The sequence below is a fragment of the Papio anubis genome, chromosome 1, assembly GCF_008728515.1.
Source record: "Papio anubis isolate 15944 chromosome 1, Panubis1.0, whole genome shotgun sequence".
Taxonomy (NCBI): Eukaryota; Metazoa; Chordata; class Mammalia; order Primates; family Cercopithecidae; genus Papio; species Papio anubis.
The window spans coordinates 58,287,870-58,302,353 of NC_044976.1; the positions used below are offsets into that span (position 1 = coordinate 58,287,870).

At 40.0% G+C, this 14,484-nt stretch overlaps 1 protein-coding gene across 3 annotated transcripts in view; it reads right to left on the reverse strand.

The window, feature by feature from the left end:
- The window catches only part of LOC116276324 (cytochrome P450 2J2), a 42,631-nt gene extending 31,182 nt beyond the window's left edge, over positions 1 to 11,449 (reverse strand). For all 3 annotated transcript variants that reach the window (XM_031669355.1, XM_031669360.1, XM_031669352.1), the window contains exons 1-6: positions 10,964 to 11,449; positions 8,227 to 8,376; positions 7,662 to 7,822; positions 5,855 to 6,031; positions 3,865 to 4,006; positions 1,228 to 1,415 (exon numbers count right to left, since the gene is read on the reverse strand). In XM_031669355.1, coding sequence (XP_031525215.1) covers positions 1,228 to 1,415; positions 3,865 to 4,006; positions 5,855 to 6,031; positions 7,662 to 7,822; positions 8,227 to 8,376; positions 10,964 to 11,270 — 1,125 coding nt within the window. In that variant the 5' untranslated portion in view covers positions 11,271 to 11,449. The remainder of the gene's footprint in view (positions 1 to 1,227; positions 1,416 to 3,864; positions 4,007 to 5,854; positions 6,032 to 7,661; positions 7,823 to 8,226; positions 8,377 to 10,963) is intronic.
- Positions 11,450 to 14,484: the final 3,035 nt, after the last annotated feature.

A 14,484-nucleotide genomic window follows, 5' to 3' on the forward strand; every position in this document is an offset into this window, starting at 1 on the left:
CTGCCTGAATCTAATACAAAAGTTGAAAGAAAAAGAAAGAAAGAGTTCCACTTGTGAGTACAGGGAATCTAACCGAGAGCAAATGAAAAAATAGCAGGGAGATGCTTTTAAAGTGGACGCAAAGCACCTCCTGTGAAGGGAGAATGGTGTCATGCAAAAAAACAAAACAAATCTGCTTCCAGATCCCAACTCTTCATAGTTGAGAGATCTCATGCAAACCTAATTTTTCTGAGCCTCTACTTCTCAATCCATAACATGGAAATAACAAGCTTCTTTTGAATAAACTTACTCTGAGAATTAAGACATTTTGAAAGAGGCCACATTGTTCACAACACATAATCATTGCTTAATACATGTTCGCTCCTTTCTTTCCCTTTCCAGTAATGAATATTGCACATGCTTAGATTGGCTTCCTTATAAGATAATAAATTATACATCTGCTGGACGTGGTGGCTCACACGTGTAATCCCAGCACTTTAGGAGGCTGAGGCGGTGGATCATGATGTCAAGAGATTGAGACCATCCTAACCAACCAACATGGTGAAACCCCATCTCTACTAAAAATACAAAAATTTGCTGGACATAGCAGTGCATGCCTGTAGTCCCAGCTACTTGGGAGCAACAGAGCGAAACTCTGTGTCAAATAAATAAATAAATTAATTAATTAATTAATAATACATCACAGGACTATAAGAAAAAACTGGAAAAATGCCTGTGGGGATATTATGTTAAAAACACCAGCATTAAATGTGGTGTTGTCCCAGGTGGTCTTAAATGTCCTTTCACATTTCAGCATTCTAGAACCCCAGGATCATGAAGCAGAATTTCCCAAAATTTGGCAGATCCCTAGTCTGGTGAGATGTTCTACCAAAACAAAGAAAACTGTTCTGTGATAAAGTCTGACCTAGAACTGCTGCCTGTCGCGTGCCTGCAGACTCACAATGCACATTAACATGGTAAAAACACTGAGAAGCACCACAGGAAAGAAACGCCAGTCTTTATCTAAACATATTTAACGTAAGAATCCTTCCTGCTCCCCTCCCCACAATACCTATTTATATCTAGCTGACACATGGAGAAAATCTAGTATCATATCAGGTATAAGATATCTTTCTCTTCCATTTAAATGACTCCTCAGGACAAGAATAAATGTCACTTCTCAAGTTCAGGTTTTCACCCCATCTAAAAGATGGGCTTGAAGATGTGGGGCTAAGCATGCTTAGTTACCTTGGGCAGGTGGTACCCAGCCAAAGTAGTATCAACTGTCGCTTCCCTGGGAACGTTCAGGGGGATGATGTTGCCCATTCTCTGCACCTCATGGATGACGGCATTGGTGTAGGGCATGGACTCCCGGGCGGCTGTGCTCGGCTGCTGCCCCTGGCCGATCACTCTGTCAATCTCAGCTTGTACTTTTTCTGGCAAAGAGGGAAGGGTTCTATTATTTTTTAAGCTTTTATGCTTTATTATAAAGAGGTATGAGTGGTCTCCAAGATCTCATCTGTTGTATTTAAATTACTGACCAGGTTGCAAGAAATAAAATGGTTTGTAACTTTTTGAAAGGCTTATTCAGAAAACTACCAACTCTGTAAATCTCCTTGAGCCTGGTTAGGCTATGGGATGGAATGACCAGGATTAACATGGCTAAACTCCATCATATCAGACCCCAGCAGCCTTGGTGTCTGGTGAAGACCCACTTTCTGGTATACAAATGGCACTTTCTCACTGTGTCCTTACATAGTAGAAGGAGTGAGGCAGCTCTCTGGAGTCTCTTTCATAACAGTATTACTCCCATCCCTGAAGGCTAATCACCTCCCAAAGGCCCCACCTCCTAATATCATCACACTGGGAATGAGCTTTCAACATATACATTAGGGCTGGGGTGGGCCCAAATATTCAACCCTTAGCAGATCTACAGACTCTAATTTCTCAGGTAGACACGTAAGAGTGGAAAGCGGGCCCTGGGGTAAGACCCATCGGATTGCAAACTTGCTCTACCACATTGATGCCTCAAGTTACTTACACTCTTTAAATCTCAGTTTCCTTATTTGATGAGGGAGGATAAATCTACCTTCATCTTAAGGATGTTTTGAGATTTACATGAACTGATGTTTTGAGATTTGTGTGACCAGATAGGACTGCTACCAGTTTCTTTCGCTGGTTGAGTGCTCACCTAGCCAGTGAGAGAAACTGCAGCAGTCTTACCTCTTTTCTCTTTTTCTAGAGTAATAGAGATTTTAGCTGGAGACCTGACTGCCCAGCTAAAGAATATATTTTCCAGGTCCTATTGTAACTGAGTGTGACCATATGACTAAATTCTGACTAATAGAATGTAAGCAGAAGTGACGTTTAATCCTTGGAACAAGTTCTTAAAGAAAGGATATGCGCTTCCTTCCCCCTTTCGCTTCCTACTGGAGGAAAGCCTATTGGTGAGCTGTCTTAGTGCTAACAAGAGCATCATTCTAATCACAACAGAGCAACAAGTTGGAAGGAGGTGGGAACCCTAATGACTTTGCAAAGCCTAGTTTGGATTTTTTTTTTTTTTTTACCTGAAAGTGAAATAAATTATAATTTTTGAAAAACATTTTATTTGTGGGTAAAATACCCACAACATAAAATTTACTATGTTAGCATTTTTAAATGAACAGTTCAGTAGTATTCAATATATTTACACTGTTGGGCAATCACTCTCCAGAACTTTTTCATCTTGCAGAACTAAAGCTCTACATCTCCTCCCTCAGCCTCGGGCCACCACCATTCTACTTTGTGTCTCTAGGCGTTTCACTATTCTTGATAACTCATGTAAGTGGAATCATACAGTGCTTGTGTGTTTGTTACTAGCCTTTTTAACTGAGCATGACCCTGGATGCATATACCTAAATACACACATATAAAGCATACATTATGCAGATACAGATGAAAAAATAAAGTTCTGTAAACAAACTTACCTTAGTACATGGGAAGCACTCTGATCTTTTCTATTTTTATCTTAAGAAAAAAAGTTGGTCTTGATCCACTAAATTGATTTTATGACTCATTAATAAATGGTTACCTACAATTCGTAAAACTGTATTGTTAAGCATTCCCATCCCCCATATGTTCAAACTGTTCTGGAAGCTGGAGGAAGAAAAATGATGTGAACATCATTCTTGAGTGGACTATAGTCTGTGGGGAAGCTATAGAAATAATACATGATAAGCCTAGTAACAAAGGCACATTACATCATCTCTGGAGGGAGAAAATGTTAATAATTTCCTAGAGGGGTGCAGAAACATCTTAGAGAGGTAGTATTTGAACAGATTCTTCAAGAAGAGCTAGGAGTTTACTATGTAGGAAAACTGGGCAAGTAGAGGGAAAAGCATATATCATGATATAGAGCCATAAATACAGACTACAAAGAAAATGACGTGTCACTTAGTGAGGCCACCATGGAGGGTAGGTGGGGCCAAGGCTAGACAGGCAGAAGGGGCATATCGGAGGGTGACATATACCAGACTAAGGTGTTTGAACATTATTCAGGGGGAAATGGGAAGGCATCACTTAAAAGAAGGGAAAGACACAACTAGACTTTCACATCAGAAAGTAACTGTTTCCTGGAACTCTCTCAATGTCGATTGACTTCATGGATTTCCCTCTTGCCTCTGAGCTTCTTGAGGACAGGGATTCTCTCTCACATTTGTATTACCTGGGCCCATCACAGTTCAGACAGAATATGTGAAGAATGTGCAGTTTCCAAGACCTCATCACTCATGACTGTTCTGCCTCTCTTTTCATCCTACAATGAGATCTTCTGGCTCTGACTTCAGGCAGCACGTCCCAGGAGGCACTATTCTGTCCTGGTCCAGGCTCACTCACTGACATGCTCACCTTGGATTTCTGGGTAGAGGGCCATATAAAGCAGAGCCCATCGTAGAGTCGTAGAAGTTGTCTCGGTTCCGGCAAAGAAGAGGTCCAGAGTGCTGCAGATGAGGTTTTCTTCATGGAAACTTGAAGTAGAATTGCCTGTGTGCTAGAAAAGACAATGTTTAATGTTATTTATTGGTTTATTCAGAGGATTCCTGATTGCTGTAACACACAGGGGCTTCATCCTAGGAGGAAATTTGGAAGAAAAGGTCCCCAAAAGAAACAGTTTTCCCTTTGGCCTCTTTAGAAGGCAGACTTTTATTACAGCAATATCGTTAGCACTGTCCTGCCCCAAGTGCTGGACACCTTTGGATGGATGAAAATCAAGACAATTGTTTTCTTTCGCCTGTAATTTGGGGGAAGCTTTTAGTACAGTGAAAGGAGAATGGGATGTGAATAAGACAGATTTGGCTTCCAATATTAACCACTTCAATTAGCAGCTGTATGACCTAGGGCAAGTTACTTAACCTCTCTGTTCTTCAGTTTCCCATTTTATACACTGGAAATAGGAGTGCACACCCCTTAAGAGGGCATTGTGGTTTACATGAATGCAAGGACGCATAGCAAATACTTGAGAAATGTTTGTACTGATAACAGAAAAGACAAATGGAATTCTTCTTGTGAACAACAATTCTTATATCTCCTCATTCATCTTTTCCTTTCCAATTTGAACCTCACTGATTCTAACAAGCATTCCTCATGACACTGTCATCTTTAACATCAGCTTCTGGAAACTTCAATTTGTCCAATGTTGCTCTTGATGTTAATGGTCCCTTCCTTACCTGCACAACATATAGCGAATCTCCTCCTCTGAGGTGAAAACAATACTTCTATAAATGTCATGCCAATAAGGTTAAATAAGAGGGAAAGAAATCCACCATTCTTTCCAATCCAGAAGGAGGATTGGATGTATAAAGATGACAGTATTGACACAGAGATACATGTTAACCAGAGGGGTAACTGTGTTCAAGGTCATGCATCCAATTTGGTTTCCTCTTTACTTCTGGCCTGTAATGTTGGAAAGTGAAAGGTACAAGACAGAAGGAAAGGCAAAAGCCCAACTCAGGCCTTAATAAAGTTGGCCTTTAAACTCTGGCATCCAACTCAGCTTTACTTGTATTCTCTATGGGGGCTGAGAAAAGGGTATGGGTTATTGGGTCCAGGCCCAACTAATGATAGAACAGAGCTTTGAGGATTAACTGCTATGTTCCCCCTTTGTGTATACCTCCAAATAACAGTAGAGGGTAGGGGATGGGGGATGAAAGGGCAGTATTTGAGCATTCACAGGACCTCAAACCAAATGCCATTAACCCCCATCTTTATCTCTAATTGCATCATCAATACTGAGTTAATGTTACTCTACATTTTCTGAAATATTGCCCTTATTTTTACTCCTGTAGCAGGCTGAATAATGACCCCCAAAGATGCCCATCCACATCCTAATGTCTGGAATCTAGGGATGTTACTTTATAGGGAAAAAGGAACGTTGCAGATGTGGTTAAGGATTTTGAGATGGGTAGATTATCCTGGAACATCCCAGTGGGCCCAGTGTTATCATAATAGTCTTTATTAGAGGGAAATAAGAGGGACAAAGTCAGAGAAAGGATGCCAGGATGGAAGCAGATACCAGAGAGAAGAGAAGATGCTGTGCTTCTGGCTTTGAAGATGAAGGAGGTGGCCCCAAGCCAAGGGATATAGGCAGCTCCTAGAAGCTGGGAGAGTAATAGAAACAGATTCACCTCCAGCACCTCCAAAGAGAGCCAGCCTAGCCAAAACCTTACCTGTAACTCAGTGAAGCTGATTTCATACTTCTGACATCTAGAACTGTGAGAGAATGAATCTGTGCTATTTTAGGCACCAAGTTTGTGATCATTTGTTATAGCAGCAGCTGGAAACTAATACACCCCTATTTGTGCTGTAAGAAAAAAATACAAAATGACTTTGGTTTTCTCACCTTTGACATTTCTTTGAGGTAAGCATCAATAAAGTCTCTTGTTTCTGCAGGATTCCAATCCTTCCTGTGTTTTTCAATCATATGAGAAACAAACAATTTCAGTTTTTCCCAGTTGCTGAAAAGAGTTTGGTGGGGTCCAGGCAGGAATTTCATTAGCCATGGAAAGATATTGTAGAGCTAATTGAGAAAAACAAAACAATCATGCAGATAACATTGTGCCTTTTTTTCACTTTTTAAGACAACAGAAACCATCTTCTCTTTCTATCGCTTTTATTTGCTCACACTTAAACCTTGGTTATCCTTGACCCCTCTTTTCTCTCTCACCCCTCTAGTGAAACAGTTCAGCTCTCTGTCAAAAATATATCCAGCCTCAGACCACTTGTCACCACTCGAACAGCTTGCCACCAAAAAAAAAAAAAACTTATGAGACATCTGGGAACATCTGAGCACTGGCTGAGTGTTTGAAGGCATTAAATAACTATTGTTCATATTTTTCAGGCACGATGGTATTTTATTTTTGTTAAAATGGATCTTTTTATAAATATATGCTGAAATATTTATGTATCAAATAATTGAGGTCTATAATTTGCTCCAAAATAATTCAGGGACAGTGGGAATGTGGTAGTAGGGCACAGATGCAGACACAGTGAGAATGGCCATGTGCTGATAATTGTTAGAGCTCATTGACGAGTACACAGTGATTCATGATTGTATTCTTTTATGTACATTTGTAATTTTCAAAAATAGAGTCATTTTTTAAACAAAGGAAATTTTTAAAAATTTTGATAATGGCACACTGCATAATTCAAGGGCACTCTTTCTATTGAGAACACCAAGAAAAGATACATGTGTATGCATTTAAGCACACATATATACAAACCAAGATAGTGAGGAAGTTTCCAGGATAAGGCTTAGGGGAAGAAGAAAGCCCAGGGTATGAACTCAATACTTAGGGTCATCTTCTCCCCCTGCCCCCCAGCTCCCAGAAATGTCTTCCAAATTCAGAAAAGTGACTGAGGAACCAAGAAACTGAGCAGAGTTTTTGACAAAGACTCAAAGGCTTATATGGACAAAAATTGGGGTGCAGGGCCCACCAAGGGAGGAATGAGTTTGAACCCCAAACAGCTACATTCTATGGAATTAGAAGATTGATGATATTAAGTGCTGATGGGCAGACAAATAATGCAATGAGCTTGGCAATCTTTAAACATCTTTTATCTCCAGATACATATATAAAAAATTAGTGGATGTAACCACAAGAACACTTGTACAAGAATGTTCATGGCAGGTTTATTCATAGCATCCAAAACTTGGAAACCATTTAAATGTCCGTCAGTACAGAACAGATTGACAAAAAGTGGCACATTCATACAATGAAATACTAATCTGCATTTAAAAAGAGCAACCAACACAGATGAATCTCAAAGCAACTTGCTGAGGAAGAAAGCGGATACAGAAGAGAACCTCTGAGGGAGGAGGGAAATGGACAAGTTGGGGAAGGACACAGCGAGGAGAGACTCAAGGGCAACGGCAATATTGTTGTTCTTTTTAAAAAGAACAATATAGGTGGATAGGCGTATGTCATATAACATGTTGCACCTTACATGCATGTTAGAAATGGTTTTTGCATATAAATATTTCATATTATTTAAAAAACTAAAGTCAACAGACTGATTTCAAATAAGTTTGTGTTGAAATCAGTTTTGAAAGGTTATGTTTTAGCTTCAAAAACCCACAAAAAACTAAAAGGAAAAACCCATATGTGTCTGACATTGTCCCCAATTTGCTGAACCAAGATGAGGCTTACCTGGCACGTTTTTGAAGCCTCCAAGTATGTGACTTCATCCAATAACTTCAGCAGCTCCTGAAACTGACTATCCTGGTACTCAAAGCGTTCTCCAAAGGTGATGGAGCAAATGATATTGGAAACTGCATTGTTTATCTTGAAGTGAGGGTCAAAAGGCTGTCCTGAAGGTGGAGGAAGGGCAAGATGGATCCTTCTGATGGATTTGTCTTCATTTCCTACTAAGAGTCTACTCTATATGGCATAAGACATACCTAGTGCAGAACCATATATGCGGCTCTGGCCACATGACCTTACACTGCGTCTGACATACAACTAGTATTCAGTCAACTCCAGGGAAGTCAAACTGTGGACCAGGGCTTAAATTCAGTAATGTGTCTAGTGCCCATCTTTGCGTATTTACTTCTAAAACTCTTTGAGGACAGAGTCGTGGTTAAGTTGTTCACTGTTCTATCTTCCATTCCTAGCACACTGCTGGGCATAGAACAAGTACTTACTCACTTAGTAAGTATCTGTCCAATGAACAAATGGGCCACAGTCTCTCACATTTGTCATATGCAATGCTCACCGTTCTCCTCTTTTATTGCTTCAGTGAGGTGTTGGGCCTCCTCCTGAATGCGTTCCTCTAAGCTCTTCTTTCCTAAACCAAAGTTCCTTAGTGCTGTCAGAGTGAACCGTCTTTGCTCCTTCCATATCTGGCCACTTGACATAATCAATCCTGGGAAAAAGAAAGTCAACATTACAGTATTCTGATTCCATAATGTGAATATCCCGCAAATGATACGGGGATGTGTACCAGATGAAGGACAGGAGAAGATCATTAAGGCACTTGAAAACTGCCCAGAGAAATAATCCCAAAGCAATGGATAAAATGGCCAATATTTACTGATTGCTTGCAATGTCAGGCACTTTAATATGTATTTTGTTGTGCATTACATAATTTAGTACTCATAGAAACTCTTTGGGATAGGTACAATTATTACCACTCCTCACCCACTCATTTTGCTCATGAAAAAACTGAGGAACAAGGGATAAAGGATAAAATACACTTTACAAGGTCTCACAGTAAGTAAGCAACTAAACAGATGTTCAATTTCAGGTCTGCCTGATTCCAAATCCCATGCTTTGATTATTAGTTACATAAGTGAAGTATTTATGTTATGCTAAAGACTAGGAATGCACTAAGGGATAAGACGGTATCTATACTCTTAAAGAGGCTAAGAAAGGCTTTATAGGAGAGGTCCTATCTAACCCGGACATTAAAAGATGACGTAAGGAATCAAGAGAGCAAGGAGGAGTGAATGTTCCATGCAGAAAGAAGAGTACAAGCAAAGAAAAAAAATTTTGGTGGGCTTAACAGACCATCATTTGTTTTATAACACAGGTAATGCCACATTCCTTTCAATTTCAATTCCAGAGCACTCCTCAACACCTTTTAATATCTGACTATGGCCTTCTCACTCACTGAATTGGTCTGCCTCGTTGTCATATGCAGGGATACCTTTTGACCTCGTCTTACTTGCAGCTGCAGTAGATGCTTCTTTCTTGAAATACTGCCTTCCAGTGGTGCTCAGAATACCATTGTCTCCAGATTTTCTTCCTAATTCTCTACCAGCAATTTCCTATGTCTTTTGCTGGTTCATATTCCATTAGATCTTGAAATGGTGGAGTTCTTCAGGAACTTCTTCATCTAAAACTTCTTTTTCTCACCCTATACTCTATTTCTGGTAAATCTTATCAACTCCTAAAATTTTAAATAACATCTATTGATAGTGACCATCTATTTCTGTCCCTGAGCTCCAGAATCTTATATACAACACTGCCTGCTTGACTTCGCTGATTTAAAGGCATTTTGAATTCAGCATATCCATGACTGAACTCACAATTTTCTCCATATGACTTTTCACCCATGCCCAACTAAACCAAATACCTTGTACTAAGTGTTCCTTTTCTCCATCATATACCCATCTGAGTGTCACCTCAACACCTCCTTCTCCCTGCACCTATGTCATCAGGTCTTAAGAGGTATACTTCCTGGATATCTCAAATCCAGGTCTTCCCTGCTGTTATCTTGGTGTAACCTACTGTTATTTCCCTACTGTTATTGGACCTCCCTAGCCTGAGCTACCACTGTCTGTAACCTAAAATGCTACAAAAGTCTCTTGCTCCTTTTCTTCTATTCTCTGAATAGCAGCCTAAATAAAACCTAAAAATGTACAGTGTAAGTATAGTTCCCTTCTCTACTTAAAGCCATTCAAGAGCTTCCATTCATGTTAGGATAAAAACTAATATCCTTAACAGGAACTTGCACGAACTATTCCTGGCCAAGCTCAGTAGTTTCATCTCCCTTTAATTATCTCCTTTTAATCCCCATCCTTGTCATATTGGCCACCTTTCATTTCTCAAGTTCCCTGTCCTTTTCATGTCAGGGACTTTTCATATTCTTTTCTGTCTGCCAGATTGTTTCACCGGTTTATTAAATGAATATTTACTTACTTTTTCTGCATCCCAGGACTGCATTAATAAGTACATCCTGCACTCGACTTCAAAACACTGTAGACTTCTAACTATTATAGTTAATTGATGCTATTTTTTCTCTCTGCATAGAATATAAACTACATAGGATATGGATTTTATCTATTCTTCTCACTGTTACATCACTCATGCCTAGTACTGTGCTTCACAAGGCAGATAATACAGTGAACGGATATAGAATTAATTGAGGACCTATTTCAAAGAATTGAGAAGCACCTAAAAGTGGTGCTTTGATAGAGTAATAGATTTGAGATTGTCATTTCAATTTTTAAATGTTTCCATATATTTAACGGTAATTTTAAGTGTTCATGCCAATCTGTTCTATCATAGACCAGAAGGCTCAAGATCCTCTGTGTGGCACAACCTTAATGAAAGAGAATAAAGAACTAGAGACAGGAAGAAGCAGCAACAGAATGAGGAAGATCCACATCCATTTTCCTAAGGGGAGAGGGTTGGAAGAGGAAAACAGAGAGAACACGTTCCTCTGCTATAAATGGGTAATGTGGTTACTTCATTAGAAAAGCATCCACAGTAAGTTTGGGCAGGGCATGTGGCTTCTCCCAAATCCCAGTGAGGGATGATCTTATCAAATCTTCTGAGGGAGTGACTTCAGTCAGGAAATGTGAATACCCAGCTTCCTTTAGTGGCAGGAAGTTTACTGTGGGGCTGGTTTCTAGGAGTGTTGTAAAATTATAGCCACCAAGGTGCCTTTAGCAGACTATAGGACTATCAACATCAAGCACTCACCTTTCATTGGCCAAGAAACTTACCATTTTTCTTAAAGGTACGTTCTCGCATAGGGGTCATGGGGCGGTTCCCAAAGTTTTGGTCCATGTGGATAAGGGCTTCTTTGATTAAGGGCAAGCCAGTAATAAGAACTGCAGATATGTCACCAAGCTCCAAGCTAAAAAGGTTCCCATATTTCTTCACAAACTGAAAAATAGTTAAATAGTAACAGTTGAATATGCACATATCCATGTGTTCAGAGATGGCGGATGTGTGTAGCTGGAGGGGCTCATATTGAGAGAAGTGTGTGTGTGTCTGTGTGTGTGTGAGAGAGAGAGAGAGAGAGTACATTGATCTCACAGGAATAATTTTATTTCCTTTTCTCCTCCTCTCAACAAGGCTCAGATTCAATTCACTTCAGAATGTGAATGTTTCTTTATAAAATATCTATTTATGTATTCAACCAACATGAATTGAGTGAGCATCTATCATGTGTCCCTAGGGCAAAGGCATGAGGATAAAACTGTAATAAAATAAATAAGTTCTGGCCATGTGGAGTGGCTCATGCCTATAATCCCAACACTTTGGGGGGCCGAGGTAGGCAGATTGTTTGAGCCCAGGAGTCCGAGACCAGTCTGGGTAACACAGTGAGACCCTGTCTTTACAAAAAAATGAAAAATTAGCTGGGTATGATTGTACACGCCTGTGGTCCCAGCTACTCAGGAGGCTGAGGTGGGAAGGTCACTTGAGCCTGAGAGGTTGAGCCTGCAGTGAGCCATAATCGTGCCACTGCACTCCAACCTGGGTGACAGAGTGAAAACCTGCCTCAATATATAGACGTAGTAAACAAGATTTCTAACCCCAAGCATCCTAGAGTGTAGTGAACAGAGAGAATTCAGCACATCTGCATTCTCTTCTGAACACTAATCATGTCTCAGCCACTTAAGAAGGCTGAGACTTCTTCAGTCTGGACTTCCTAGTAAATCGTAACTATCTGTTTAATCGAATGAGAATGCCCCCTTCCTAGACTGGGCATAGATTATAGAAACATATGCTAGATAATAGAAGGTGCATTATAGGGCAGGGGCCAAGCATGGAGGAAAGTCCTCAAGCTCTGGAGTTAGGTGGCAATCTGGGGTGTACAGTTCAATCGTTTTGGGCTCTTGGGGAAGTTGCTTTATTTTTTGAGCCTCAGCTCAGCTCCCTAGCTATAAAAGGGAGAAAATTATTCCTCCCTCTTAAGGTTCTGTGAGGAAGAATGAGAGCAGCAATGTGAAAGGCACTTTGTTTTCTGGTTCCAGGCGCACAGCCACCCGGCGAGTCTCCGAGGAATGAAAGAGCTCTGTGTGCAAAGGGCCGTGGATGCATTCTTACGGTGGCAAAGGGGACAGGAACCCACTGGTGTGTGGGAAGAAGGCACTCATGGTCACAGGCAGCCACTGCTAATCACCTTTCATATTTTATCTCATTAATCTCACAACCACCCTACAGTAGTAATAATTTTTCTCCTCTTTCAAGAGGGAAAACCTGCGTGACAAAGTTTAGTGGGAGTGACAGAGTGAAAGTAAGAATGAGTGAGAGTGAGAGAGTTGGGGTGGGAGAGAGAGAGAGAATGGGGGTGTGTATGTTCATGAATATGCACAAGCGTGTAAATATCTGCAAATATAGGTTGGAGGACAGTGTACAGTCACGAATCAAAATCCTTCCTAATCTACCTGTTCGACAAAGGGTCCCAGGTAGACCTTGCCTTTTGTCTGCCTGGGTTGTGTGTAGCTGCAGGCAGTGGTAACAATCCAAAGGACTTCATTTCCCTTAGATGTTTGTGGCCTCTTCTCCACAATCCAGATGCTTTTGCACTTACGCTCCACCATGTTCCTCTCAGAGTCCTGTACCCAACAGTCCCCATCTAGGCAAATACAATGGGTTCAGTCCTGAACTCAGTCCTTGTATTCTTTTGGCCCAGAGTCCTCCATCAATCTTTATCTCCTACACAGGATTTCCTGTCTTGCTAGGAAAAGCAGAGCTGAGATTCAATCTCAAGTCAGTTTGCTCCTAAAGTAAGCATCTTTGCTTCTATGAAATGGCAGTAATGGAACCACCCACGTTAAGCATTTTTTTAAATGTACACTTGCTGAATTCCTGGATGAACTTCTTAGGCCTGACAAGAAGGATTTCTTGACTAATTTAGAACATTAAATAAGGATGTTTTTGGTAGAGCTGAAAAATATCAGGTTAAGTTAAATGACGTCTAACTAGCAAAGTATACAGCCTAGAATCTCAGCTTGTACTTGGGAGGGATTCAGAACTCCATTACTATTTACTGAAATAAACTTCTTAAGAATTTTATCTCTACCAACTCTCTGCCATTGCATATTTCTAGTTAAACAGAACTAGATCAACAACTTGTATGATATTATCAACTGTTTAAAGATGGAGTAGGAGCCCTGGGATGAGAATGGTGATGTCTAACAATTCTTACAAGCACCTTGTCAGTCATTTTATCCATTGCTTTAGAAAGATTAAATGACCCAGAGGGCTTCTGAGAAGATTTTATAAGGTAGGGCACACTTTTCAATTGCATATCATTAAATGAACCACGAATAAAAAAAAAAAACCTCAACAGAATAAAACAAAAGGAGATAAAAATAAGATGCTTTGAAAGGCAAAAACAGTCTTAAAATCAGAAATGAAAATAGAAAAAGAAAAGAAATGAAACAGAATCTTTAAAAGTCAAACAAACAAAAGTAATAAGGGACAGGAAATGTAATGCTAGGAATAAAAATTCCAAATGTAGCATAAGCATTTTAAAAAGTGTGGAACAAAATAAATGTTTACAGTAAAGAGGAAGAAGTAAAGGATTAGTGGGAGAAGAGATTGAACTATTGAACCATGGCTACCAAGAGATATAAAGTTGACAGAGATTCCACTTAATCTACGTTCTTAAATTTAATAACCAACAGAACAAACACATGAAAAGAGGAAAAGAAAAACAGGAAAAGAGTGTATTAATTCACACTCCCGCCAGCAGTAGGTCAGAGGGCCTGTTCCTGAGCTGTGCCTCTGTGTGTGTGTGTGTGTGTGTGTGTGTGTGCGTGCGCACGCGCGCGTGTGTGTGTGTGAGAGAGAGAGACAGAGAGAGAGAAATCCTAATAGGCACAAAAATGCATGCTGTTTCTATATTTCTCTAAAGTTTAACATGTTTCCCTCAATCTGGATGTTGTATTTTTAAAGTCATATGTTTATGTCTTTCAAATATTTCCGTATCAAGGTATTCAACTTTTTTTCTCATTGATACATGGAATTTCTAATAAAAAGTTGGAAATATAACTTTATTTTCATTTATATGCAAATCTGGAAAAATATCCACCAAGGTCCTATAGAGGTACTGCTGAGTGTGTGTGTATGTGTGTGTACGTGTGTGTGTGTGTGTGTGTGTGTATGCACATGCGCACGTGTGCACGCATTCACAGTGATGGCAGGATAGGCACAAGGACTCTCTCTTGTTAAACTGTATTTTAATATGCTGTCTCACCGTGTATGGATTGTTGCCTTTACAGTTGAAAAG